This window comes from Nannizzia gypsea, genomic scaffold (assembly GCF_000150975.2).
Source record: "Nannizzia gypsea CBS 118893 supercont1.5 genomic scaffold, whole genome shotgun sequence".
Classification (NCBI taxonomy): Eukaryota; Fungi; Ascomycota; class Eurotiomycetes; order Onygenales; family Arthrodermataceae; genus Nannizzia; species Nannizzia gypsea.
Genome location: NW_003345197.1, coordinates 14,568 through 42,345, shown reverse-complemented (window position 1 = coordinate 42,345; position 27,778 = coordinate 14,568). Strand labels below are relative to the sequence as shown.

Sequence of the window (27,778 nt, the reverse complement as noted above, 5' to 3'; positions counted from 1 at the left end):
GCCACGATGGTGTACGATTGGGAGGGCAAGAGGGATGTCTGCTACAGGATGTACATCGAGGAGAAGAAGCCGCTGGAGGACATCATCGAGTACATGCGGGCATTTCACCAGTTCTCTCCCAGGTGAGGCTGACTGCAGTAAAACTACGATGGTACATTTACGCTGACAGCCCCGGCAGCAAACGCGCGTTCCAAACCCAGTTCAAGCGATGGGGATTCCCTTCAAAGCAGAATCCAGCATATAAAAGGGCAGAACTTGTGGCGCGCATCAAGCAGCTATGGGAGAACAATACGTCGCAGCGCGATATGATTCGTATCCTTAACGCAGAAGGGTACGAAGTCAAGGAGCGCGAAGTAATGAGGGTACGGGCAAAGTATAGGTGGCTACTACGGGTTCCCAATGGCATGAGACCCGCCGTCACCGCTGCTACTTCCTCGGTGACGGGCTCTGCCTTATCTGCGCCTGGTAATGAAGTTCAGCAGCAGCCGGAGAGAGGACTGATAGAGATTCAGAGAGACACACCCAAGGGGGTAGCAGCAGCTCCAGGGAGCGAGGGGATACAAGGGCGAGCTGACAGGGAAGCCGATGACGGTGCAAATGGTGGTACTAGTGCCGGTGCCAATGCTACATCTCCTACTGCCTCTATTGTACCAGAGAATACCAATGCTAGGCGCAAGGAGAGGCTAGAGAAGCTAAAAGCTGAGAGCGAGGAAAGATGGGCTACCAAGAGACGTCGACGGCGCACTCGCGAATGGGCAGGATTACCACCAGACCCTCCTGGTCCTCCTCGCTTTCCGTCAGAGACGACAATAGATCAGAGCAAGAAGTATCTGGGCCTGGATAATGACAGTTATCGCGGGGTCCGGGAGGCATTCCAGCGGATATGCGAGGAGGCTGGGCTCATCAAGAAAACCCTTGCCGGGCCTGAAAAATGGCAGATGGCGAAGGACAGACTTATCAACGAATCCACGCACCTCCAGACAGTGTTTTGGGGTGAGCCTGTTCTCCTCGATGCAAAGGCTTTGGCCCTTGATGTCGTTTGCACCGACGTTACGAAGCGGATGCGTACCATTGAACGACGGATGACAATTGCAGAAGCCAAAAACGCACTGGGGATAAACCCTGAGGAAAGCAGGCAGGTTAGAAACGCATTCTACGAGATGCTCAAGGCCAGCCATGTTACCAGCAAGCTTGAAGCTGGGAACGAGCAGTGGATGGAACTAAAGGACCAGTGGATCAGGGAATCGGAACTCCTTCAGCATATCCTGAACTCACCCAGCACGGGTATTGAACATGCAACGAGACTTAAGGCTGTGGAGGTCCTCTGTCGAGACGTGATGAAGAGACTACGGGATGACCAGACCAAGCGTGATTCCTCTCGAAAGAGGCCTCATCCGGGAGCCAGCACGCCGAAGCCAGCGCCGTCAAGGCAGGAACAACTAGTAACACCAACATCTTCCAGGCCTACAGCCACTTGCATCCCGAACCGCATCAGTACGCTGGCATCAGAAGCTCTTGCGAGTGCACCCACCGTTCCCCCTGGCGAAGTTCCTGATATACAGGTCGACCCGTCTCTGCTTCAGGCTGCCGCAGATGGCCATTCTTCTCTAGCTTCGGACTCAACCACCCATCAACCTTCCACTGCCACCACCGCCACCACCACCAGCAGCCCACATGCTCTCAGCTATGTTGATCCTAGCCTTCATGCTCCAGTGAACCCAAGGCCCCTGTACTTCCACATACACCCACAGTCGTCTCCTCCGTGTCTCGAAGACCCTGATCCGTGGATTGATAAGCTCACTGTCCCGTCCGTAGCTGGGTTGCGCAGCATGATCCTGTCCAGAATCAAGAATGCACAGGAGGTGGTGAGAATTGAAGGCATCGACACAGCGGGCCGTAGCCAGGGCCAGCAGCCGCAGCATCCGGTAGTTATTAGTGACGATACCGAGCTCAATGCATATCTGCAGCGCATGAAAGGGTTCGAGGCGACCTTTATCGTGCTGCTGCGTTGAAAGTCATCCCGCTACATCTTTGTCGTAGCCGTATCTCGTAGTTCTTCCTCTATCTTCCTTGTCTTCATCCATGCTGATATCCCGATCTTCGCCCCTGAGTAGCAGTTGACTTGGTGAACCAGTGGGCGCAACAACGTGATCTCGGCAACGCCCGCGGGCCCCATCTTGTTTCGCGGGGCAAAAAGCATCCTCAAAACAACAGAAGTGAATGCTTTCTGCTTCTTCTTCTGCTTCTACTTCCTCGACAAGACCTCAAGGGGCAAGGATATCCCACCATTGCAAAAGCCACCAGCTTACCAGCTATTTTAACACTCGTTATAGTCAAGACTATCCACTGTTCGGCGGTGGTCAGCTCGCTCTCCAGGTTGGCTCAAACTGCTCGCCCACCTTCCTCCCCTCCCCCGCTTGCCCAGCTTGACAGCTATTTCTTTAACTACAGCGACGCCCTACCGACACCTCAGTATCCTGACGCTATGAAGGTATTAATCAGTTGATAGTAGCTAACCGTGATACCTTTTCATAGATCTCCAGACAGAGACACCGGCACGGCCGTGGGGGCGCTCCGATGGCTTCCTCTTCTCTAACCCCCCTGATTATCACCACAGCTCTCCTTTTTCTTGTATTCGCCAGCCCAGCAGCCGCGTTTGGAGCCGGTAACATTGCCTCCATCTCCAAAATCGAGGGTGCCAACTTTCGTCATGGAGATATCGAAGATGTCCTGTTGACCCTCTACATGGCTCGCTCTGCCGGTGGCCGAAAGTTCTCCAAGATGGATGTGATGCACGTCTACTTCGGCAACTGGCTTCGAGACTACAGCCAGGCCGTAGACGTTGGTACTGTCAGACACGTCAGTGCCGAGGCTGTTCGTATCCTTATCTGGATTCTGGGCTTCTTGACCTTTGGGTACGTTTGTTATCGTCTTTTCTCCTGCCAACCTGGTTACATGGGTAACTATGCCTTAACTATCTCTTTACTGACCGGGATCTTCTATTCAGATATGGTGTTGACGAATTCGAAGTTACCACTGACCGTCTTGGGTGCTACCAGCCCACCGAACACATTGACAATCCGCTAGGATATGCTGATGGAGCCGATGCAAGACGTTATGACCGTCGTCTTCGAGGGCCCGTGGACAAACAACGGGAACTGTCTATTGATGAACGTACTGGTATGAATGAAGACTATTTTTCTCTTACTCCCATACTGTGCCGGAGTCAACTGATTTTTTAATAGGCCTTAAACATTACATTGCTACTGAGGACATTGGAATCGATACCTCAGCCGACCTAGTTAGGAGAGTTTTGGGAGGCTGCATCAAGATGGGTAGAGAACATGCAAGCTCAGGCAACAAGGCGGATCTCTATGAGGCTCTTCGCCTGCTAGGTACTGGCCTGCACTGTTTGGAGGACTACGCGGCTCATTCAAATTACACAGAGCTGAGTCTTATTGAGATGGGTGAGCAAGATGTATTTCCCCACGTTGGTCGCAACACTATGATCCAGCTTCCTGGATGTCGGCACCAGGTTTATCCAATTGTTACCGGAACTTTTGGCGGGGTGGACTTTCTTCACTCAGTCATGGGAGAATTCTCCGACAAGGCCACACAATCCGAGATTCAATGCCTTGAGGGTGCTATTGAGGAGACACAAAACCAAGGCAATGCTAAAAGCTTCCTCCAAGAGCTATTAGCTAAAATTCCGTCCGGCATCATTGGAGGAAACGAGTCAGGCAAGATGGACGAATTCCAGAACAATGCAGAAGCTCAGGCACAACAAGAAAATATTTCGCCGCATGAACCTGAAGAGTGGACTCGCTATCTTCAAGATGTTACCCGGCAGGTATACCCGGTTCTAGAATGGCACGACAACCTCTTGAAATCAATCAGCAAGGCGATTGAAAACATTCCAGTTCTTCCGGAATTGATCGAGCAGATTCAAGAGCAAATCAACGTTTTTGTGTTCAGTGTCCTTGCCCCTTACGTTTTACCCATCATCAATCAAGTGAAAGCGGAATTGGAAACTGGCTCTTCTGAAATTATACAAAGCAGCAAGAAGGAGCAGCTCAACATCTTCAGCGACGATGATGCCACCGATCCAACTCACTCTATGCTATCAAAGGATCATTTCTCTAACCTGTTGAACGAACCAGCAGGTAAGATTGCTCAGCAGGTAGTTAAATGGGTTGTCCCTCAGATCATGGAATGCTGGGATGATGAGAACATCGATGTGAATCGCACATTGAACAGAATCATTACTGGCGTTTTTCACCACCCTGCCCATCGAGATTTCGGTGATGACGGAGCTGCAGATGTGCGTCGAATGATGTTTGGCGTAGTCGAAGAATGGTGGCAAGAAAGGGGTGACGATGGGGTCAGAAGGCAACTAAGCCGAGAGGGTGTTAGGAACGGGGAGAATCATAAACCTGGCGTCCAAGACTGTGGCCATGGAAGTGGAAAGCCTCTGAAACTGTCCAAAAAGTCCAATAACGGCCATGGTTCTAGCGGGCGAGGACGTCAAGCGAACGAATTAAGCAAGCTTGCGGAAGAAGCTGTTGGGGGTGGTGCGATTGGTGGTTTGGTGGGTGGCCTTGCAGGCGCCCTTGGACAAGCACTTGAGGAAGATAATTCCAGAAGAGATGATGGTCGCCATGACTATGGTAGTCAAAGTGGCCATCATAAAAAGTATGATCAACCCAGCTACCACCAGTCTGGAGGCTACCAGCAAGCAGGTGGATACCAACAGCAAGGGGGATATCAACAGGGAGGGTACCAGCAGGGGGGATATGAGGGCCGTCAATCTAGCTATGGTCAGTCTGGCAGGTATGATCAGCCGTCTGAGACAAGATACGGCCGCGATACTGGCTATGGCGGTGGGAATAGCAGAGAAGAGGAGTCTAGAGAGCAAAGGTTTTTCTATTGATACCCACCACGTTCTTTCGGGGCACCCACACTGATTGGTATTCATTTTTCTAGGGCCCATGGATCTAGGTATGGCCAATCTAGCGGATTTGGAGGGGAGGCTAGTGAGTATTACGGCCAGTCTCAAGAATACTCTGGCTCTTCTGGCCGCTATGGGGACCAAGAGAGCAGATCCTCTCGACGAGACCATGACTACTCTTCCGGTCGCTATGAGGATCGGGATTCCCGGCCTTCCCGAGAGGACTATGAATATTCTTCTGGCCGTCACGAAGAAGAGTCTAGATACCACCGCGGAGGTGATGATTATGGTCGGGGATCGAGAAACTATGAAAGTTCCCATTATGGAACAGACGAACGCCGCCGTAGCAGCCGAGAGAGAGACCACGATCGTGATGATAGATACGAGAGACGATATAAGAAGCAAAATAGCGACGACGACGACGACGACGATGATGATGATGACGACGATGAAAGGCGCCGTCGTCACCACAAGCACCACGGACGTCGTCGTTCTTGAGTATCAATGCGAAGTGATAAACAGAGTTGAGTAGCCAATCCCGAAATACATGGTTTTTTTCTTTTTTATATTGCATTCATATCCTTCGTTAAAACTATCCTAGTTATCTGAGATAACGGCTTGTACGCCAATTCAAATTGGAACAACATAAGTCGATACAGTACAGTAATAGCAACAGCCCAACTCTCAATCAACCACTGTAAGCATATCATACGCTTGGTGCTTTATGGCCTTCATGAGGAGAGAAAGAGGAGTGATGGGCTTCTTTTTCTTTTCAATTACCCCGAATTCGTCGTTATCCTCCCCCTCATCCTCCATTTCAACCTCATCCTCGTCATCAAATGAGCCTCCTTCCAAAAACACTTTTAACATTGCCTGGCTCTGCCCACCTACTAGAGCTGTGCCAGGCATGTCCTGAGTGACTGGGGCAGACCCAGTCTTTCTCTGTGAGAGATTCCAGAATATCAACTCTGGAACGTCGTAGCCTGCCGCCTTATACTCCTTTTCAATGATTTGATAATGCGTTGCCCATGGGTCAGAGTGATGTCGTGCTTCATCAAACTGCATGTCACTGAACACGAAAACCCGTTTAACCATGTCCTCAGGTTTAACTTTGTTTTTGATGGCGAGTGGGAGTATGGCTTTTGTGAATACGGCGAGGAAGTCTGTATTAAAACCTGCCGCCATGCTCTGTACTTCTTTAACCTGTTCCACGAATGTAAGCTTCTCGTCTCCATCCTCGCCTATAGTCACAATTTGGGGACGTTCCGAGAAGGTGATCATTTTGCCCCCGAATGGTGCCTTCGTGACTGTCGACAGAACAAGACTCAATCCTATAGCATTCTCATACATAGTAGCTCCGTTCACCGCTCCGCACATCATGGAGCCGCTAACATCGCAAACAGCTATAGAATCAGATAACGCGCCGTTATCCTTTATGCGTTGAACGAGTGTTTCCCATTGAGCATTTAAGGTCAACCTCGTAATTTCATCGTTTCGGGCGTGGAGACATTGATGAACTAGGGGCCCAGGCATGAGGACACTCCCTGATATAGTTTGCTTGCCAGATTGAACGTCAAGCAGGAATTTTAAGAAATTGTCATGGTCTTTCTTCGCAAAAAGTTTCTTATATAGGTCCATAGCAAGGGACGGAACTTGAGCATACTTGATGTCCGTGAAATTGTTTGCGGATATGTAACGTTCAACCACTTGAAGTGTCTTGCGCAGAGGTGACAAGATGGAAGCCCTGTATTGTTCTCGCGCACGTTTCAGGTACATTTCCCTAGTATCACCCTCTTTCTTGATATTATCAGCAGGGAACAATATTTCTGCAATTGTCGTTGCAATCAAGGTTTGTTTGTCGTGGAATCGCTCAAGGGATGGAGCCCATTTGGCGCAGAGGCTGATCTCCTTCAACTGCTCTTTTGAGCCTCCCTCTAGAATTGTTTTATCCTTCCTAAGCTGATCTGCAAACATGCGGGCGATGGTATTGTGTAGAGCCCGGTGGAATGTATCAGTCTCGAATTTCTTCCAAAGCTTCTCGTGGTGACTTGTTTCCCGAACCCGTTTTCTCTTTTTAGCGACATCTTTCTGCATTGAGAGAATCTTCTGAGATTCTTTGATCCTGTCTTCTCGTGGTATTCCTAGGTAAACGCGTTTCTCATCGGCACTCATGGCCGAGATTTTGATCTTTTTCGCCCTTAGCGGCAGCTCTATGTCCAGCCTTTCCAGTGATTCTTGGTATTCTCTGGTTCGACTCCTCAAAATAGTCTCGGGGTCTTTCATTCCAAGTTTATCGTTGGCAGAGAGCGCAAGAAGGTTAAGAAGGTCCTTCCAGTAGCCGTGTGAAACTCCATGGACAACCTCGTAGTCATCAACTCCAAGTGCCTGGTTCTCAATAACTATTGGAGTCTCATCTTCTTCATTTCCCTTTTTAGATACCTTCTCGATAACGCCGCGGGTAACCCAAGGAAGGTTGGCCAACAGGGTCTGTGGGTGATTGTCCTTCAACCAGCCAAGGGCGACATAAAACATCGATCGTTCCCCTTTGCCCAAGTGAATGCTACGGCAGTTCCAAATGATCTTCAGAGTAACCAAGGCATCTTCTTTCCATGCTTCCTCCAACAGAGGCTCTAGGGTTGCCAGCTTTTCCTCATCTGGCTTACCATCTAAAGTATGGAAGAGGTCGACCAGGTGTGATTCCGTAGAAGCATGGGTAATGCCAGCATTGTCAGTAAGAGTTAAATTTTTTGCAGCCAGCTCTTCAATTGAAGGATTTTGAGACCCAGGGTTTTGCGCTTCCTGGACAAGAGCATCGACAAATGTATTTCCGCTAGACTTAGTAGCGGAAGCAGTCTTCTCCTCGGTGGCTTCGGGCTCAGTCTGCGCAGAGAAGGCTGAACTAGAGTCTTCAATTCCCAACTTCTTTTTACCCTTAGTGTCATTAGCAACAGATGCGAAAATCTGCTCTTTGAACTCCGCAGGTGGGAGATGGATGATAGGGTCCTCAGGCAGCAGGACGGGGAAGCTGGAGTCCATGGATGTTGTCTTGGTTTTCTGGGCCTCCATTTTCGCTGCCTGGGAGATACTCAAGAATTATTCAAACTAAAGGGTGTTCAAATGGAAGGATAAACGAGAAGAGAGAAAGATATTCGTGTGAATGGCTGATCTAGTCAGGTTGGGTTCGTATCGTATGTCGTTCTTTTATAGATGGCCAACAGAGCCGCATCAAAGTCTGTGAGTCAGACGATGTCCGGGCGCGGAGTCCCAAAGAAGATTGGCGGCGAGCGGAGAAGTCACATCCAACATTTAACTACTAACTACCTAGGTACCTAGTACTCCGTAGTTATCAGGAGATTCAGGTCTTGCCACTCCAGATTAGTACGAGAGCCTCGCTATTATAATCTCACCTCATCCCCTCACTCACCTCACTCCCTAATCACTCTCTTTACTTGCCTATTAATAGGCAACTGCTATATAAATCTTGGAATTATTAAGTTTTTAAAGCGAAGCGAAGTCTATCCAGTACTATGCCAACTCATACGGAGTACTATACGGAGTATATTTCTAGATCGGCTGTAAATTAGATGATTGGTTGGGCTCCTACAATATGGCTTGTTAGGTTCTAGGTGCTGATTGGCTATCTGCAACCTTGCATTCATGGGTCGGCACCTCTTTGAGTAAGGATCCATGAGCATGTGGCTGGGCAGCCAATCAAGAGCCTGGATTCCAAGAATTTGACTTTGGCCAGCCGGTTACGTCGTTTACAGCACATACATCCTAGTAATAGTCCGAGAAGTAAGTCACCAAACTCATCGCGGATTTTAGGGTGGGTTACTTAGGATATAAGACAAGGTGACAGCTGGTTTACGAAGCTGATGTGAGAGACTTGAAGAGTTCAGGCTTGGTAGTAATTCCATTGTCTTCGTGGTGATAGCTAATCTGGCTAGAGTATAATCATATCCTCCAGTTTAACAATTTTTTTCTGTACCAAAGACACAGTACAAGGGGAGCCATCACAAATGAAAATCAAATCCGGCATCACTATACTGATATTCGACCATATTACCACATCATAACTAATTCACATGCAGCCTCAATTCAACCGTCCGCGAAGATGGTCATCAGCTGCCTAATCCTGGATCTCTTGGGCGCGCTGCTGAACAGTCTCCATTTCGATCTCAAATGCTGCATACTCGATTGGCAACTCTTGAGACGTGGCTCCCTTAACGGCCATGCGATATAATGTTTTGAACATTTCGTTATCCATGCTGTTGAGGGAGTACTTGTGTCCATCGTTCAGGACAATTGAGTGGGGGGCCATTTTGCCAGTGCAGGCTACATCCTTCCCTCCTTTCACGTTAAGCAGCCCTGGCTGGCTCCAGCTGCTACCAGAGTATAGAGCAGTACCGGCAAGTTTTGCCAGGCACTTGCTGTCGCCAGATCCGATAATGTCTCCCTTCACGATCGTACCACATGTATAACCATCACGGGCCTGCCAGCCATAAATGGGCGAGTACAGAGGCACCTGGGAGTAGGCAACAGTGACAGCACCCCTTACATTGCCAGAGATGGCAACAGCACAGACTTTTGGTGGGATATTGGGGAAATCGAGATAGCCACCCCTGCAGTTATCTTCGAAGTGGTTTCTGATAGTTACACCGGCGGCAACGGAGGCAAGGGAGAAGAGAGCGAGGACCTTCATTGTGGCTTTAGAGAATGATTGCCAAGGTGAGCAAAGAAGATGATCGTTAAGTAATTGGTATGGTAGAGAAGTGCAGTTTGCCTGATTCTTTGGGTTGTTCTGTTTTTCTTCTCCTTCCTTTGGGGCGAGAAGCTGCCCTTTTATCTTCGCACTCTTACCACCAAGGCCGAATGTGGCCGATAAATATGATCTCCGTCCTAAGCTGGACGCTTTCCGAAATCGAATACCACAGAGATACTGTATCTCCACCTATACCCCTTCTCGAGTTCACATAGTAGAGAGGCTATAGGGACCAGTAGATTACAGTACATGCGGAGAAAGTTATGGCCTAGTGGTGAGTCTACCCGTATCAACCCATGGTACAGGAGTTGGACAGGCCTTAATCCGGATTTTGGGCCGTAAAACGACCTTTGCCGAACTTTGCATAACAAACAGGACTTTATCTCTTTTGATACTGGTGTTATAGCCGCATGGGTTTTAAAAAAAGGACTAGGATGGTCAACAGGAGGAATGCAAGGCCCTGGTCAAGAAGAACAACTCATATGAATGGCATCCTGATGGCTTGGCTACTCTATCCCCTGGCGTGGAAGTCGAAAAGTGTATCAAGTGAAAGTCCATGATATGGGGATCGAGTGATAGAGAGAGCAAGTTTTTGACTGCTCCAAAGCTGCTAAGTTAGGTAGTTACATTAGGTAATTACTTAAATAATGGGTCTCATAAGAGCCACGTGTGATGTAAGTCTGGAGAATGTCAACAAACTACAACTGTTGCATATAGTTAGAGAAGAATAAGGGTAGGGGACGATCATGGTAGAGATATTGGTACTATCTATGGCTTCTATAGAGCCTCCGTTGTCGATCTGCCGGTCCGCCGTAACCGTGAAAGATTTCCGGGTTAGTCATTGGCTGCAAGCTGCTACATGGTACCGATTCCATATTATTATAAACAGGGTACCTACCTAAGTTATGCGTTTCTGTCTAATGTGTAGAAAATCCGGGGGTCGCATCACAAATGGCCTATATGTATATTATTCTACCCCGCTTTAACGATACAGCGTTAGTAGCAGCATATTTAATGCAAGTCGACATTTCAAAGCCATAAACACAAAATCAAACGGTAGTTAGTCTGATGCTAAAACAGCAGTTTTGGAGTAGCAGTAACTCTTGAGATAGATATAAGATCTAGCTCTAGTCTAATAGTTAGTTCAATGGTGCCTTCATAACTTAGCTCTATTGTTGATCAAAATTTAAATATTTGTGGTATCATTCTCTTATGATCCCTACCCTTTGTCGAATGGTCTGGGCCCAGCTTGAGATATGACCCTGGCTGCAGGGAAAGGAAGTTGAACACGGATTACAGAGTAAACTCCACTTTCAACTAGGACAGTCACTGCATGCAGCCTCCTGGTCGTCCAGTTTACAATGAGTTAAGAGAAAGTCTACTAGAGGGAGCATGGCTTGGTGGAAATGATAAAGCTGGACCCTAGTTAAATTACAAAGGTTAGTTATGATTGTCTGATTGACTGTTAACACCGGGCCGATGCCTTCGGATTCGGCACAAGGTTTCTACATACCCTCGGGACTGAAGGTCGCTCTGCCTATCAAGCTGCGTACGGTGTATCTCGAGCATCTCAACGTACGGAGTAGATGATAGGCTAGTTACCTATCACGGCCAAAGTTCTTCCCACATATCTATGCGTTTAGCAGGGTGAGAAGAATAGAAGCCAGCAAGGGCCTTTCTTATATTTCGTCGGTAGGGCCCTTTACTTCATCCGCCTCGATATATACATGGATTCAAACGGCGAAAAGAGGGTGCCACTGTTAGTCCGATCCAAGACTCATTTAATTTACTTTACCACCTTGTGCTCGGACCGCCAGACTGTGCTAGAAGTATGGAGATATTCGCTAAGCGATTCATTCCTCTCTCTCGACTCCCTCAAAAGGGTCCGTTATAAGCAAGGATCCGCCTATCACCTTGTGAAAAGTACATAGCTCGTCTAGTTTCGGGTGATATAGAGCTGATATATCTAATCAGAAATAGAAAATTAACACCCTCCTCACCCTAGCCTCGCCCGTGCCTCACTCGTCAACTCAGTCTCAGCTGCCAACGGGGGATTTTGGCAGCATCCTTATCTCCGTTTATTATACTAGGTGGTTATTACAACTTGTTTAATACCTACCGATGAACAGGGCTCTCCCCGCCAGGTCACTTGCGTATGACTTGCAGTCTTCTTTTAAGGGGATCTTGGGTGATTGTGGCTCGCGGAAAGCAGATATATTCATACATACTGGGAATTCTAGGTACTCGCTACCAATTCACTAGCTTCTTACGTCTCCATGCCCTGGCAACTCCACTCGAACGACCTTGTTGCAATTGAGAAGACCAAGAGGGTCTAGCGCTTGTTTTATCTGTTCGTTCATATCAGATTAGCAAAGAATAGACGAAGTAGAGATTTGGAGATGGATCGTCTTCCCTCACCTTTCTCATTGCGTTCACGGTTGATTCACCGAGCTCGTGGTCGAGATAGTCTCGCTTGACAAGTCCAACACCGTGTTCACCACTGACCGTACCCTCCATCTCAATAGCTCGCTGCACCATACGGTGGACCACGCCTTCGGCGATGGCACGCTCAGCGTCGTCAAAAAGTAGAATGGCTAAAGACATCGTATTAAACCAGCACAAATAATACAGTTAGCGGGCGCAGCGAGAATAACAGGGCTTACCATGGAAGTTGCCATCCCCAACATGGCCACAAATTCCAGCTAAAAGGCCATTGTCCACAATATCCTTCTTGGTCTGCTCAATAATGTCGGGAAGTCTGCTAATGGGTACAGCTACATCCGTAGTCCAGACTCGGTCATTCGCTTTCTTCTTTGCCATAACACTCCACAAAGCTGCCTTTCGCGCACTCCATAGCTCAGTCATCTCATCTTTATCACGGGCGAACTCAAACGACTGGCTTTCAGTGTTTTTCGCCAGACTCTGGACAATTTTTATCTGTTCCTTAATGCCGGTTTCCGTCCCTGTAAACTTCAGGAACAAAGTAGGTGCCTCACTCCAAGTACGTCGTGTAGTTTTGCTATCGTTGATACACTTCATCTGAACATCGTCCAATATTTCAAGGCCAGCAAGTTCCACGCCCTCCCTGACGATTTTTGCTACACATTCGGCAGCCCGGTGGATTGATGGGAAGGACGCAACGGCTACGCTTTCATTTTTTGGCTTGACCGTTACCTTCAAGGTTGCTTCCGTAACCAAGCCCAGTGTGCCTTCACTGCCGATGAAGAGCTTCGTAAGGTCGTATCCTGCACTGGATTTCCGGGGCCGTTGCCTGGTTTTAATTATTGTCCCATCTGCAAGCACCATTGTCAACGAGACAACCCATTCCCTCATTGTCCCGTATCTGTAGGCATTGGTTCCGGAGCAACCAGTTCCAACCATTCCGCCGATCATGGCTCCTGGGCCCGGGTCAACAGGGAAATATAATCCATCCTTTGCCAACTCTTCGTTTAAATTTTCCCAGCCGACAGCCGGCTGTACAACCACATCGAGATCGTCTTTATGTAGGCCCACTATCTTGTTCATTCGCGAAAAATCGATACAAACACCTCCAGGTGTTGGGGAAAAGTGACCTTCCAAACTAGTTCCACCAGAGTAGGGCGTGACCGGGATGAGCCTGACATGACAGACTTTCATGATACGGGAAACTTCCTCCGTTGTCGAAGGGAAGACAATAAGGAAGGACCTTTCATTGTCTTTCACATTGTATGATGACCATGCAGACCCCGAACGTCCATCTAGGTCACCCTGTTCCGTCGACACGTTTTCTCTTCCCACTATTTCGACAAAATCAGCCCAGGCAGCTTGTAGGTTTGAAGGCGAAATGTTATGTTGGGGTGGTTGGGCGTCGATAAGAGGCGTGGTAGATGATGTCGGAAGCTCTGCTGGCTTTAGAGTACCAAGAAAGTAGCAACCGAGAGCCGTAACAATAACAGCTAGGTAATGGGAAAAAACACCTCATGTTAGCAATTCAGTCCAAAAAAACCAGTCAATTGCGCTTGGCCATGCGACTAGGTAGAAGAATAGCTGCGCCTTACTGATGGTCATTGCTGTATATTGGATGTGCGGAGATTGCTTTTGCATCCGCGCGAAACGTTGCAGCTCTGCACGCTCTCGATCTAGTCTTTGCTGGGTACTTTCATACAGCTGGCCCTTGAAGGAATCCTGTCTTCTCTTTTCTTCTTGCCCACATCTTGTCGAGCTCCTGAAATTTCTGGTAGGTTGTCTTCTTATGCTGCACAATGTTTGACTATGCCAGTTGGGCCGATTGACTGCAAGTCCCAGCTGCCGGGCCGTGAAGAACGCGGTTTTTGACGATATAGCTCGAGATCCAAGCATCTCTGGACCTTTTCTCGAGGTATCGCAGGTTCCCCTGAGGCTCTTAAGCGTATGGAACGTATAATTGTATAGCTATACTCTGTAATGATCCCTCGTTTCCATCGGGGAGCTCAAATATGATAAGTATTTGAAGAGTTTTAAAGCGGCGCCCAGTATCTGCTATTAGAAGCTAAGACATCTTGCCGCGTTAAGTTGACCAGTTAACCAGTCAACTGCCTGGTGCCTGGGTCAGTTTGTTAATTAACCAACTAAACTAGTTTAACTAGCGAAAGCCTAGTTAACTTGACCGTCAAAAAAGTATCAGACTATAAAAAAACACCAAGTGGTACTCCGTATAGAATAGATATAAAGCAGCTGCACTTGGATCTGGAATTAGATTGTAGCCCGGCATTCCTTGGATGGCAAAACTGGGGAGGAATAGGCTATCAGCTGACATTTACGACGTCACCAGAGAATCTCGACGGAGACAGCCTCCCGATCATTCCATTCCCGTCCGGCGGGGTGGGCAAGCTGCATCCTTGAACAGGTCATACACGAATCAGAGACTGACAGGCTGAGTTATTGACCAGTGGCTGGTGATCCCTGACGGAGACCACTCACACATGGAGCGGTGGGTAGATATCAGGGTGCCCAATTTCACAGCCATCGTCTTCCGAGTAGCAGCAACAACACCTCCGATCTTCTCCTTCACGAGGAAGCGAAGACGCCATGGGTCAACGAAGATTCTCCCCGATAGACAAGTCATGGACCTTCAGGGAAGCGTGCGTGAATACATCCAGGTTTCTTCCTGTCTCACAGTTCCCTACTTGCATCCATCTGGACCTCATTCACCACGGAATCATCCCAGATCCCTTCATTGGGACTGCTGAGAAACAGGCTCAGTGGGTTGGCGAAAAGGCCTGGGTATACAGAACTGCCTTTATCGCCCCTCAGCTTGAGGAGAGTGAGAAGGCCGTCCTTGTCTTCGATGGGCTCGACACATACGCCTCCGTTCATCTTAATGGGAAAGAAATTCTCGAAACCGATAACATGTTCATTCCCGAGAGAGTGGACATAACCTCGCTACTCCGCGGATCGAATGATGAAAGCAATGTTCTCGAGATTACGTTCGATAGTGCCTTCATTAGGGGTAAAGAGGAACAGAAAAAGCATCCAACGCACGTCTGGGGGTGCTGGAACGGAGACCCAAGTCGTCTCGCTGTCCGAAAAGCACAATATCACTATGTAAGTGCCACTACACATAAAGTTTACGGCAACACGATTGACCCTTTGCGTGTGTGCTTCTGAAAATATGTAGGGTTGGGATTGGGGCCCCATCTTATTAACATGTGGCCCATGGCGCCCGATTACCCTTGAAATATACTCTGCCCGTATCGCAGACCTCTATTATACCACCAAATTTAAGAGCAGCCTGAAGGAAGCTGAAATATCAATTACTGCTGAAATAGAAGGCTTTGCATCGAATGTGGTCTTCAGCCTATCCCTTGATACCCAAAATCAAGACTCAAGAAACCAATTTGTTGTGTCTGCATCTGTGAAAGATGGAAAGGCAGCGGCAACTATACATTTGAAAAACCCACAACTTTGGTATCCTGCAAAATATGGCAGTCAACCTTTGTACTCGTTACAAGCAAAACTAATGGATGACGACAAGATCCTCGATTTATCTTGTAAAAGGATTGGGTTGCGCAAAATTGAATTAATACAACGAAAGCTGGAAGGAAGCGCAGGAACTACATTTCTCTTCCAAATCAACAACATCCCAATATTCTGTGGGGGAAGTAATTGGATCCCGGCCGATAGCTTCATCCCTCGGATATCATCACAACGCTACCGTGACTGGCTCAAGATGGCAGCCGATGGGAATCAGACTATGCTTCGAGTCTGGGGTGGTGGTATCTATGAGCAAGATGCATTCTATGAAGCATGCGATGAATATGGACTTCTTGTCTGGCAAGATTTCATGTTTGCATGTGGAAACTACCCTGCCCATAAAGAGTTTCTGCAGTCAGTTAAACAGGAAGCAGAAGCTAATGTCAAGAGACTCAGGCACCACCCCTCCATTGTTATCTGGGCTGGTAATAACGAAGACTATGCCTATAGGGAGAGTGAAAAGTTGCAATATGATCCATCTGATACAGATCCCCGCAACTGGCTGAAGACGAATTTCCCGGCCCGCTATATATATGAGAAGCTTTTAGTGGATGTAACAAAGCAACTTACCCCCGATACATATTATCACTTTGGCTCCCCTTATGGCGGAGAGGCCAGCAGTGACCCAACCATTGGAGACATTCATCAGTGGAATGGTATGTAAAGTCAAGGAACCAGGAGGTTTGAGCTTTTGCTAACTCTACTCTTACCCCCATACAGTCTGGCACGGGACACAGGAAAGATATCAAGACTTTGACAAGCTTAGTGGTCGTTTCGTCTCTGAGTTTGGCATGCAAGGCCTCCCGAATATAGGCACCATTGATAGCATGCTCTCAAGCGGTACCAAAGACAAGGACAGATACCCAAATTCTTTGACGCTGGACTACCACAACAAGGCAACTGGCCATGAAAGACGTTTAGCTACATATATGGTTGAAAATATTCGGTATCAAGTTAGTCCATTGGAGCAATATCTACACTGCACGCAGGTAATGCAGGCAGAGTGTGTATCAACCGCTTACCGCCTATGGAAACGTCAATGGAAAGGCCCAGGGAGGGAAAATTGCGCCGGAGTTCTAGTGTGGCAGCTTAATGACTGTTGGCCAGTTATATCATGGTCAATCGTGGATTACAACTTGCGACCAAAACACGCCTACTTTGCGATAAAGAGAGAGCTGGCCCCCATCACAGTTGGTATAAAGCGTCCTATCCAACGGACTTCAGTCGATGCTACTGGTCCAGGCTCTTTTACAATCGACGTCTGGGTATCTAACCTCACTTTACAACCGTGTACTGGGAAAGTGCAGCTCCGAGCCTGGGATATCGTCAGCGGGAAACAGACACATTTAGAAGATATTGAAAGAGAAATTAGGTTTCCTGCGAATCAAACTATAGAGCTGGGAAAGGTGGAAATCCAAGAAGAAGTCCAAGGCTCGAGTAAATCATCCCAGACAGTTGTTGCAGCTTATATCATCCAGGGTGGTCAGCAGATTGCCCGTTTTGTCAACTGGCCAGAGCCCCTGAAGTATATTGACCTACAAATACCACGAACACCAATAATAGCGCTTTCAGATGACAAGCGTCTTCTTCGATTATCTGCGGAAATTCCAGTCAAAGGGCTTGCCGTCTTTTCGAGCTCCGATGATGTGGTCTTCGATGATAATTGTGTCGACCTTGTTCCCGGAGAGACCGTCTCGATTGGTATCCATGGGTTAAAGAGCGGGAATGTAGACGACCTTACTTTGCGGTATCTGGAATGATTTTGGCGTATCTTTCATTTCACTTAGTTACTTTTCTCCTAAAAATAACTCGGGTTTGAAATGAGCTTCGGTTGAGTAACATTAGGTACAATTATATTTCATAATTCAGCTGCCCGCTAAGGCTGGCAGCTACATACCTAGTAGGTAGTTATTGAATTGTCATTTCTTGCCCTTTCGCAACGAAATTAACCACCTGGGCTGTGTACAGCTGTCTAACATATATAACCAAATAATATCGCTATTTGAGAACGTGTTCTGCCCTTGAAAATATTCTCTTCTTACCAAATCTAGACATCCCGCGTTGCGGTCTTGAACTGGATCTGCGTCTGCCAAAGTCAGCAGTTTCGGCCCTCGCTCTAGTACTACTCCACGTCAGAGTTTTGGTGAAGCTTCAAATGCTATTTAAACTTGAAGACTCTCTAGCCGGGCGCATACATACATATACCCTTCATGCTGATGGAAGAAGCTATTCCAGCCACAAGTTACCACGTTGTTTGATTAACTAGTTGTTAGGTAGCTAGCTGACTGTGGTGCTACTTGGCTAGCCTATAACTACTTCCATAAACTGACAGTCTTCAGATCACAAGCGTTAAACTAGTTAGTTGACTACCTCATGGGGTCAAATGAATATACGGATTTCCCCCTAAGTCAGGTATGAGGATACGGCTGCTTTATTAAAATGCAGCTCCGTGAATTCGCGCGAAATCAGCCAAATGCCTTTGCATTTTGTGAGAATATAGAGGCAGGGAACCCCAGCCAAAGATAGCAGTATATACTCCACATCACTCGTTTATTCAATGTAGGGTTAAGCCTTTATTCCGAAAATTACTCCGTATTATTCTTTCGTTAGTACACATAAGAACATTTGATAGAATATCTCCAAGGTTACATTAGATTATATTAATTCATGGATGGATCCATGACGTCAGCTCACGTGATGCTTCAGTGGCCCATCTCCGAAAACATACAACTGCTTGAGCTGTCAACCGACTTCTTACGTTCTCTTCCTGCTACACACTCAACCCCTGTTCTTTTCACATCGATGGACTATGATGAATTGTATACTGTGATACAGAGAATGTACCACCGAGCCTAAGGGTTTCTAGAAGGAACGTCTCTCCGGTATCCTGAGTCCTTAACATGGAGCTATCTGCGACCTTTCTCACTTCTGTATTCTTGAAATTACTCCTTGGCTTTTGCCCAAACTGTGGGCTTCGGGTTTCATACACGTTCTATACGATGTGTTCATTCCATGAATAAAACAATACTCAGCGCATCACTATTCATTACTTAATACTAGCCTACTTAATCCCAACACCAGCGTCACACACAGCATATATACACAGCAGGCGTACTTCAGTTCTCCATGCTCTCACGTAAGTCTTCTACCTAAGCCTCACATATCTCGTGCTTGCCAATACCCAAGTCTGATGTCGAGTGGTGATGAGTCTGGGAGTCGGTGCTATACGTCAGACTAGATAGATGTCAATATTGCTTGCTTTTGGCTGCTGCCTCAGAGCGGCGTCGCTTTTTGATTCAACAATATGTAACCTGACCCGCTCTTCTGCAGAAATGTTTGCAATGAATGATAGCCCTTTATCTATAAAGGAGAGGAGTCTGGTTAGCCAGGGCTCAGAGAAGTTCCAAAAATTAATTAAGTCTCCCGCAACTATATAGCAGCGGGGTCCACGATACCCTCAGGCACGGGCTAAAGAGTCCCCCTCAGATGTGTACAGATCGGTCATAGATATCAACTCGGTCGATGCCGGTGATCTCTCTCCCTGTTCTTTTCACATTTTTTCCTCACCGGGGGAGCTTGAAAGGAGACAGAAACTTACTAACTCCTAGGTCTTAGAAGCAAGATTTTGGTCACGAATTATGATAGACTGAGCTTTTGATCAACGTGAGGGGCGCACACAGTATATGCAGTATCGAGAGGTGTAACAGCTACACTAGGTTAAGAAGAGAGAAAGAAAACAGAGGACAGGAGAGAAAAACATAGGTATTTATGCTTGCTAGTGATGCTGAGGTAGGCACTTCTTTCCCAAATTGCAATTACTTAGGGATGGCAGGTACTAAATGGATGTGGAAGGGGAGATACAGATTATAAATACTGGTTTTCGAAATAGGGAGTACAACATATTCGCTTTGAATCTTCAATGGCCTCAACATCACTCGTCCTTGCTCGCTACTACACAACTCCATAGCTTTGAAGAGGGTTTGTTCCAGTGGCATGTACTAGTTATCGAAGTGTAACCAACCTAAAGGCACTTTAAGGCTTTTCTGTCTAGGGAGAACAACTAAACGTCTCTCGCCCTGAAGATGTCTCAAAAGTACGAACACAGCAACAAATCTGGCTGTTGCCTGGGAAGAAGTTGTTTCTTTCCTCTATTTTTCATACAGATAGTTATACGTGATCTGAGAAGCCCCGCGCCCGTGGTACTTTTACTCGTGGTATTTTTATGTATCACGGCACTCTGTTGCTTAGTAAAAGATGCTAGCTGCTACTAAGCAGCTGAGAGGGAGCGGGAGGCATGGTACAATCAGGCCATTAAGTCTAGATCTAGTACTGCCACCCTAGGTAGGTAGTTAGTTGATAATTTGTCTGATTATATGATAAGGAACAAAAAGGCACTCGCCTATGAGATGCAGTATTATTAGATAGTATAGAATCTATATTCTGACGCAATGATATTTCTCTTTCGAAATATCTCACTCTTCCCTTCGTCTATAAGGACTAACCGACCTTCGAAGTCCAGTTTGCTCTCTGGCATTGTTAAGCGGAGGTAGCTAGTAGGTACAGCTGGCACATCTCTCGTCCAGGATGGCATTAGTAAAGGGTTATAAGGTGGGTAAGGGTCACTTCCATGCTGGTGATGAATGTGGTTTCCGTTTCTACGCATACTAAGACTCAGACGCCAGTTTAGCGCTAGTACTAAGGCCTCAGCAATACATGCCAGTATTGCATAGCGAAGAGGGTCTGGATCGGCTAGGTCTGGTATACGATAGTTAAGGCTCCCGTAAGCGCCTATTTTGGTGCCAAAAGTACTCAGTCTCGTATCTAATAACGACAAAATACTCCTCACCAGCTATCATAGCCTCATAGAGACGGTAGAGAGAGCGAAGAGGAGTGTCGCGCGAACGCTATATTGGGATATCTTACAGGTTCTTAAGGTCTCCTTTAACCCGTCTCCTCTAGCAAAGCGACGGTTCAGCGATGAGAGTACTTGGCGAGAGCGGTTCTGGAATAGGAAACGACCAAGTCAGCCAGAATGAAGGCAGACAGAGTCGAAGGAGCGCAAAGAAGGGCCGCTTGTTTCGATGGCCGAGACGAATGAGGCTCCCACGCAGCTCGAGCGGCGACGTAGTTAAGGCGTAGCAATCGATACTTCATCCGCAGCCACCAGGTCACCTTTCTCTGGGGTGGCTTAGTATTGGGGCGGCTGTCTACCATTTCTATAGTGGCTGTAGAAAGTGTTTTAGTTAAGAAACATGGTGTCTACTACCTACCTGCGGTGGGCTAGCGAGAGGAATACCATATGCAAGTCAACAAATACGGTCCAGGTTGCCTGGTGGGCCGTTTGTTCTTCTCAGCATCTGCTGCTTCTTGTAGGCGAATCTTTTGCTTGTTGGAGGTCGCGGCCGACTAAGTAGATCTTTCGGGATGGAGATTTTGCCGCTCCGTCCGCTATAAGTCGACCACTCGAACGGAGCAGTATATATGCTTAAAGTAATAGATAATGATGCGTCGTAGGGAGGCTAGCTACAGGAGGACTGTAGAATTTACTAGTTAATAAGGAGCTAGAGCTCCATATCAAGATTGTACTACTAATTTAATCGAGTAGAACAAGAGCTTTATGAACTCTAGTAGGGAAGATGTTCAGAGCTGGACTCTATATTGACTTTAGGCTACATGATATAATATTATATCATTATTATGTTTGTGATTTTTATATTCGTATCTTTAAAGAAATCAAAATTAGAAAATTCTCCCGATAGCTTTAAATGTTGGATGTTATATCGTGAACCTTTGAATTTCAACTTCTTAGTCTTACTTAAATCTATATAGAATCAGAGTGGCGGTAGAACACGGTGAGTTTTATCACTCCGTAGGGCTTCTGTGGTTGATATCGAGACATTCACTGGATATTTCCACTCCATCACTTTCCCCCATCCTAGCTTAAGTTAGTATATTCATACACAATTGGGTAGTAGCGTAACTGAGTTCCAAGGCTAATAGGATATCCTCACCCCAATAAGCACATTTCCTGCCAAGGAACTTCCCAACAAACGGGATTAAAACCATTGTTAATAGCATCTCGAGCTGCTGGAGGCTTTCTCTCCACTCTGCTTCCGCATCGGATTCATCGTCACTGTCTATCGAGAGTTCGTGATCGAGAAATGAATCGGATCCCGACGACGATGGGAGTGACGCCACATCATCTTCCGAGTCAGATGTGGCTCTTGGTGCGAAGGTAAAGGCAGATGAGGAGAGGGAGCTTGGTTCGAAGGTAGACGTAGAGAGTGGTGACATGTTTGGGCGGTCAAGGGAGACCTGGCTATCGTTTTGATGGGCCAGCTGGCTAGCTTCACTATGGCTAGTAATGCTGCTCCAGCGCGGCTGATGCTATTCCAACAGGCCCTACCCAACGAAGCTGGCGGCTCTTCAGAGTCTCAGGTTGTCTGTTGCTCGTTGTTTTATGCTGTCTGGCATATCCATTCTCCTTTGTTCAGAGCGTAGACAAAGCTCAAGCAGCGAAAGAGTTTGCTTAGTCATACACGTGACCTGGATGGAACCATGGTTCCCTTTTTGGTCGCCACCAAAATCGCCTGACAAAAAGTAGTCTGCTTGCTGTGACAGAAAGAAAAACCATCCCGATATAAAAATATATCTTAATCTCCATCAAGTCTTGCGTTTTCCACTTGAACCTATCGAGAGAAGTAAACCATCGACTGAATATCGTTCTGAGCATCTGGTTGTCAATCATGGCTGATACTGTACGTCATTTTAAATTTGCCTTGCCCACAATCGTTTTTAGTTGCCCACCCCCCAAAAAAATCCCCGCTGAGTTTACGATATGACTCCTTCGCTTTCAGCTATCTACGGAGTATAACTAGAACTAACAAAACGTCGTCGCTCCCCTGTACATAGGAGGCTACGCTTCCAGAACGGAAACATCGAAAGTCAGTTGCCTTCAGCGAGGGCGCAACTGTCATGGACGCAAACGGCACCATTTCCGAGGCCAACCATGCCGAGGACAAAACTACTGCTGAAAAGCACACTGCTGGTATATTCGCACCCGTTGTATCCTGCTAAGAATCGTCCCTCGCATTTTGTTGAATGATCTAACCAATCTCATTGTGGAATATAGTGTCCCCAGACCAGGAAGTCAACGAGATGACTGATATGTTTAAGGGCTTAACCAAAAAAAAAAAATCAAAGAAATCAAAGGACACGGAGGCTGCAGCAGAGGGCGAAGACGGCGCAGCAGATGCTGAATTCGACCCTTCTACCATAAAAAAGAAGAAAAAGAAGTCGTCGAAGAAAACCACAGAGGGTGACTTCGAGGCCAAACTCGCGCAGGCTGGCCTCGCAGAGGAAGCTGCACCAGAAGAGACACAGTCCCCAGAACAGATCATCGAGGCACTTGAGAGCGGAACTGGAATTTGGGCACACGATGCTACCCAGCCCATCAATTATTCCCTACTAGTGACTCGTTTCTTCAATCTTATCCATAGCCACCACCCCGACCTCCTCGCTAGCGGCTCGAAATCGTACAAAATCCCACCACCACAATGTCTACGTGAAGGAAACCGAAGAACCATTTTTGCCAACATTCCGGATATTTGCAAAAGGATGAAACGATCCGACGACCATGTCATGCAGTTTTTGTTCGCAGAGTTGGGAACAAGCGGTAGTGTTGATGGTAGCAGACGCTTGGTGATCAAAGGTCGATTTCAACAAAAACAAATTGAAAACGTTTTGAGAAGATATATTGGTATGTGACCACCTTTAATGCTCATATATGGGCGCACGAAATATGGACTAACTGTATTGCGATACAGTTGAATATGTCACTTGCAAGACATGTAGGAGCCCAGACACGGAACTGAGCAAGGGAGAGAACCGCCTTTACTTCGTTACCTGCAATTCCTGTGGAAGTCGGCGGAGTGTTACAGCTATCAAGACCGGTTTCCGTGGACAAGTCGGAAAACGCAAGAAGCAATAGAGGATCTACCCACTACCTCACTACAGGTGGACTCCATATCCACAATATGCGATTCAAAGCTTCACCTAATCCCATTGCTTACTCGGGCGGACATTTGGTGGTCGGGCTTTTTCACCGCTTCCCCATGTGCTCATCTCTACTTCGTATGGACTCGCTTGGTTTCAAATTGCAACTGTGAACAGAATTTTCTGCTCACTTTACCTGGCGGAGGGGCTTCCTAGGATAATGGAAGACCTGGAGATGGATGAATGTGAAATGACACTTTAAATAGCATAATTTAGAAGCAACGGCCATTTTCTTTTACTCTTATGGTCAATTTAAATTCACTTCTGTGTTGTGAAACCATCATGCTTGGATCATAGTAAGATCACCCGTTCAACTCACACATCTACTGATAATCGGCTATTTGGTGTTCATTTGATCAAGCACCGCCACCACCACCAGCTCCGTTAGCAACAATCCAAGATGCAAAGGCAGAAGGGTTTCTTGTCTGCAGGTAGATCGTTCCGGGGCCGGTGAACTTGCAAACGAGGCCTTCACCGGAGCTAAGATTGGACAACACCCCACCCGAAGCGACGCGTTCCATGACATACTTGCAATTCCACGATACAAGATGGCCGTTGTCAACAATGTACTTCTCCCCATCGGCCAACTGCACATTTGATCAACTTTGTTAGCTTTTGGGCTCCTTTTGCCGGATTTGAATGGGCAGTAAAACACATACATCTTTTCTTATAATTGCACCAAAACTTTGGACAAAGAGAATTCCTGTTCCGCTTATCTTATAGACAAACAGGCCTTCTCCTGAAAAAAATGCCTTGCTAAGGCCCTGATTTTTATAATCCTTGACTACTCCTTGAGTGCATGCAAGGAAGGCATCTTTGCCGACCGACCATTGCTCCTGTCCGTTGAGCTTCAGGATAGAGATATCGCCCAGCATTGAAGGGGCCAGTAGTAGTTCACCAGGTCCCGTGAACGTTGACGAGGACATTTCACCACCGGCAAGCATCTTTTTCATAGAGAATTTGATGGAGCCTTTCAGGGAAACAGAAGGGGACATGGCAATCATGGCGCCTATGGAAGTTGAGGTCTTAGGAGAAAATGTCTGCTATACACGAAAATGGGGGGTCATCGTACCTGGTTTCGCAGTCAACGGGCATCCCATTGCCAACTGGACAGTGAGAACCGAGTTGGTGTCTCGGTGACTAATGCGATAGCTCCCGCCATTGAATGTACCAACATCGTCTGCAGTGGTAGGCTGAGCTCCAACAAACTGCCCTGGGGGTGGAGCCCCAGGCACATTCTCGACCTTCGCAGGAGGAGGGGGTGATTGAATGGGAGGAGTTTGGGCTACTGGAGGAGGAGACCCGGCATTTGGGGGCGGTGGGAAATGAGCACCACCATTTTGAGGCGGAGGAGGGTAGCTATATGGTTGCTGCTGCTGCTGCTGCTGCTGGGGCGGTGGTGGTGGCTGTTGATATCCTCCCGGTCCAGGCGGAGGAGGGTAATAGCCTCCTTGTGCAGGAGGATGCTGTCCTTGGAACGCCATTCCGCAACGGTTTACGATGGGATATCAGACCAGACCTGCTGCGGGGGCTGGGTCAGCTATGGGATATGAGAAGGGATGGGAAACGGCAGAGAAAAGGGCTGAAGATCGAGGTGCCCAACTACGTTTATATACTCTACCTTCATACGAGAGAGCATTAGCGCCAGCGCGGGTTGTCAGTGGGCTAGTTAGTTCACAAGGGGCTGAAGTGCTTGAGCTGTTGGCTACCTAAACTAAACGGCGAGCAAATCATACTTCAACCTTTCAGACGATCCCGTCAAGGGACGCTCGCTGCTGTTTCTTTCTGTGCTCAACTTTATCATCTCGCCCGTCCACCTGGTTGGCCATCGCCGGCCGGGGACTCATGCACAGAACGCCTGCCCGGTCAATGCTTTGGGCTGCCTGGGTGAAGCCGTCAACTCGTTATCTCGTTCAATAGAATAACTCGTTAACTACCTAGGTAACTAGTTAGGGAGCCCCACTCCAGAGGCTGGATGCGCCAGCTGAGCTCAAAAAGGCTCCTTGTGAATACGATGTCATGAAAGGGGCGGTCGGCCTGATTGCGAGCGAGCATTTAAATTCATTAACACGTTGACTAGTTATATAACTAATGGGTTAATGAACTAAATGCCCAGATTAGTATGTTAGTTGCATATATGGCTGTCCCAGTAAAATATCTCGAGTTTTGTAAGAAGAAAAAGGTGTGAAAGGGGAAAAAGGAGAGAAAGCAAGAAAGGAAAAAACTTTGGGAGGCAGTGCAAATAGTCAAGACCCAAGGAGCAAAGCAGGCCGAAGATCAGCTTCGGTAACTGTTATTTCTTCCATGTTTACTTTTGGTTAAGGTTGACTGTTCAAACCGAGCCTCAACAGGAATCCTGCTGTCCGAACATAATTGGTGGTAACTGACTGACTACTAAGTATAGTTTGGCTTAAAATCATGGTTAAATCAGTTAAGTTACAAGTAACTAAAAAAAGACCAATGTCCACCTTAGTCCTTGTTAACTCACAAGTTAACTACAAGTTAAATCAGCCAAGGGGCGAATCTTGGCCGATTAATAAGTAGGTACCTAGGTAGTTGGTTAGCGATGTTAACGCTTTTCTTATGTGCATATAAAAAGGCCGTAAAAGTCGCTGCTGACTTTCCCCCTTCTCTATTTAACGTGAACATCATATTTCACGTCAGTTACCGCTGAGAATGGGGACGGACTGTGGCAGGTCTTTCAACTTCCGGGGGCTGCCTGCTGAGCTGCGAGACGAGGTTTTATTTCTTGTCCTGTTCTCGAGGGGAAGGCGGTCCTCTGTTCTGCGTCGCAGCGGAGGCAACATACACGAACCTGTCTATCCAGACGAACATGAACCTATTGATATCCAAATGACTCGGACCACGGCCCATGATTCTTGTGCTTTATCCATTCTTCGAACATGTCGCCAGCTTCGGGACGAGGGGGAAAGGGTTCTTTATTCAAATGTCACTTTTGGCATCTTATTCAGACACTCAATCACAACGTTTCTGGATAGAATATCCACGAGACAGCGCAGATTAGTCCGCCGTATACAAGTTGAATTGCATTCTCCCAGCACATACCTATGGCAGGTCCCTCCTTGCGAGTGGAGGAATGTCATGGATCTGGTTTTCCGCGACTGCGGCTCGCTCCAGATACTTCACTTCAAGCTTCCGAGTCACCCTGTTGAACGAGCAAGACTGTTGCAAGTCTTCACAATTGGCAAATACCAGACAAAATATTTGCCCGCGAGGTCGTCCAGAGGGCCTGTATTCACTTCGGATGGCAAAATGCTCCCGAGTGCTGATGAGCTTGCCAGGGCGATTACCGCCCAGCTAGGGCTCGCATCCGAGGGCAACATTGGGTGTGTAGAACATTCAGGGCAGTTCCCTTTCTTCCGTCTCCCCTTACAGGTGCAACGGCGCATATTACGATATGCTCTTATCCCACATTTTCAAGTGATACACCCGTGTCTTTCGCCGATAACTGACGGCACATCCCTAAATATTCTGCCACTTCTCCTAACATGCAAGGCAATTTACCAAGAGGCCGAGGCTATCCTATATCAAGAAGCAATCTTTTCTTCATGCTCTCCAAGATACGAGAAGGCCATGCGGAGGTTCCTATACAACAGGACAGATCGCCAGCTCCATCTCATGCGGCAGTTTTTTTGCCATAGCATGGATCGCTGGCTCGATAGACGCATTGATAAGTTCATCCGAGCGCGAAGCCCAGACATTGAAGATCTTCGGCGCAAGATAGAAATTGGTGAATTCCGCCACCCTTGCCTTGCGGAAGCTTATATATGATCCCTGAACGAGGAGCGGCATAATAGAAGTGTTGAAATAAAGTGTGGCGAAGCCTAGCAGGTGTAGATATCTGATTCTTTGCTGCAAACGTGCAACGAATTTTCGCCTAATATCGAACCCAAGGGAAGCAATGTCTGGCCTGACGTCATAGACAAAGTCTCTAGCTAATATGTATATAATTACGGGGTATATATGTTTATACCCCTTGCACTCTGCATTTTGCAAACATG

The 27,778-nt window shown here is 47.3% G+C and overlaps 11 protein-coding genes across 11 annotated transcripts; 5 read left to right on the top strand and 6 right to left on the bottom strand.

Moving 5' to 3' along the window:
• Positions 1-6: 6 nt before the first annotated feature.
• MGYG_05861 (hypothetical protein) lies at positions 7-2,012 on the top strand (the record flags this gene model as incomplete). The annotated part of the gene is made up of 2 exons (XM_003171266.1): positions 7-122; positions 179-2,012. 2 exons carry the CDS (start codon positions 7-9, stop codon positions 2,010-2,012), a joined length of 1,950 nt encoding a protein of 649 aa, XP_003171314.1.
• Positions 2,013-2,577: 565 nt separating this feature from the next.
• Positions 2,578-5,446, top strand: MGYG_05860 (hypothetical protein; the record flags this gene model as incomplete). Its single annotated transcript, XM_003171265.1, has 4 exons — positions 2,578-2,915; positions 3,008-3,180; positions 3,246-4,917; positions 4,984-5,446. The coding sequence occupies 4 exons, from the start codon at positions 2,578-2,580 to the stop codon at positions 5,444-5,446; spliced, it is 2,646 nt and encodes an 881-aa protein (XP_003171313.1).
• Positions 5,447-5,632: 186 nt separating this feature from the next.
• Positions 5,633-8,014, bottom strand: MGYG_05859 (hypothetical protein; the record flags this gene model as incomplete). The annotated part of the gene is made up of 1 exon (XM_003171264.1): positions 5,633-8,014. The coding sequence occupies one exon, from the start codon at positions 8,012-8,014 to the stop codon at positions 5,633-5,635; it is 2,382 nt and encodes a 793-aa protein (XP_003171312.1).
• A 1,063-nt stretch (positions 8,015-9,077) lies between these two features.
• MGYG_05858 (hypothetical protein) lies at positions 9,078-9,650 on the bottom strand (the record flags this gene model as incomplete). The annotated part of the gene is made up of 1 exon (XM_003171263.1): positions 9,078-9,650. The coding sequence occupies one exon, from the start codon at positions 9,648-9,650 to the stop codon at positions 9,078-9,080; it is 573 nt and encodes a 190-aa protein (XP_003171311.1).
• A 2,318-nt stretch (positions 9,651-11,968) lies between these two features.
• Positions 11,969-14,048, bottom strand: MGYG_05857 (D-lactate dehydrogenase; the record flags this gene model as incomplete). The annotated part of the gene is made up of 4 exons (XM_003171262.1): positions 11,969-12,058; positions 12,129-12,304; positions 12,374-13,645; positions 13,748-14,048. 4 exons carry the CDS (start codon positions 14,046-14,048, stop codon positions 11,969-11,971), a joined length of 1,839 nt encoding a protein of 612 aa, XP_003171310.1.
• Positions 14,049-14,756: 708 nt separating this feature from the next.
• On the top strand, positions 14,757-17,461 carry MGYG_05856 (beta-mannosidase; the record flags this gene model as incomplete). The annotated part of the gene is made up of 3 exons (XM_003171261.1): positions 14,757-15,272; positions 15,346-16,357; positions 16,422-17,461. The coding sequence occupies 3 exons, from the start codon at positions 14,757-14,759 to the stop codon at positions 17,459-17,461; spliced, it is 2,568 nt and encodes an 855-aa protein (XP_003171309.1).
• Positions 17,462-20,118: 2,657 nt separating this feature from the next.
• Positions 20,119-20,868, bottom strand: MGYG_05855 (hypothetical protein; the record flags this gene model as incomplete). Its single annotated transcript, XM_003171260.1, has 4 exons — positions 20,119-20,550; positions 20,572-20,703; positions 20,746-20,812; positions 20,837-20,868. The coding sequence occupies 4 exons, from the start codon at positions 20,866-20,868 to the stop codon at positions 20,119-20,121; spliced, it is 663 nt and encodes a 220-aa protein (XP_003171308.1).
• A 664-nt stretch (positions 20,869-21,532) lies between these two features.
• MGYG_05854 (hypothetical protein) lies at positions 21,533-21,995 on the bottom strand (the record flags this gene model as incomplete). Its single annotated transcript, XM_003171259.1, has 2 exons — positions 21,533-21,636; positions 21,713-21,995. The coding sequence occupies 2 exons, from the start codon at positions 21,993-21,995 to the stop codon at positions 21,533-21,535; spliced, it is 387 nt and encodes a 128-aa protein (XP_003171307.1).
• Positions 21,996-22,447: 452 nt separating this feature from the next.
• Positions 22,448-23,691, top strand: MGYG_05853 (eukaryotic translation initiation factor 2 subunit beta; the record flags this gene model as incomplete). The annotated part of the gene is made up of 4 exons (XM_003171258.1): positions 22,448-22,459; positions 22,614-22,749; positions 22,834-23,460; positions 23,528-23,691. 4 exons carry the CDS (start codon positions 22,448-22,450, stop codon positions 23,689-23,691), a joined length of 939 nt encoding a protein of 312 aa, XP_003171306.1.
• Positions 23,692-24,112: 421 nt separating this feature from the next.
• On the bottom strand, positions 24,113-25,240 carry MGYG_05852 (DUF124 domain-containing protein; the record flags this gene model as incomplete). The annotated part of the gene is made up of 3 exons (XM_003171257.1): positions 24,113-24,343; positions 24,416-24,765; positions 24,829-25,240. 3 exons carry the CDS (start codon positions 25,238-25,240, stop codon positions 24,113-24,115), a joined length of 993 nt encoding a protein of 330 aa, XP_003171305.1.
• A 1,618-nt stretch (positions 25,241-26,858) lies between these two features.
• MGYG_05851 (hypothetical protein) lies at positions 26,859-27,548 on the top strand (the record flags this gene model as incomplete). The annotated part of the gene is made up of 1 exon (XM_003171256.1): positions 26,859-27,548. One exon carries the CDS (start codon positions 26,859-26,861, stop codon positions 27,546-27,548), a length of 690 nt encoding a protein of 229 aa, XP_003171304.1.
• Between the last annotated feature and the right edge of the window lie 230 nt (positions 27,549-27,778).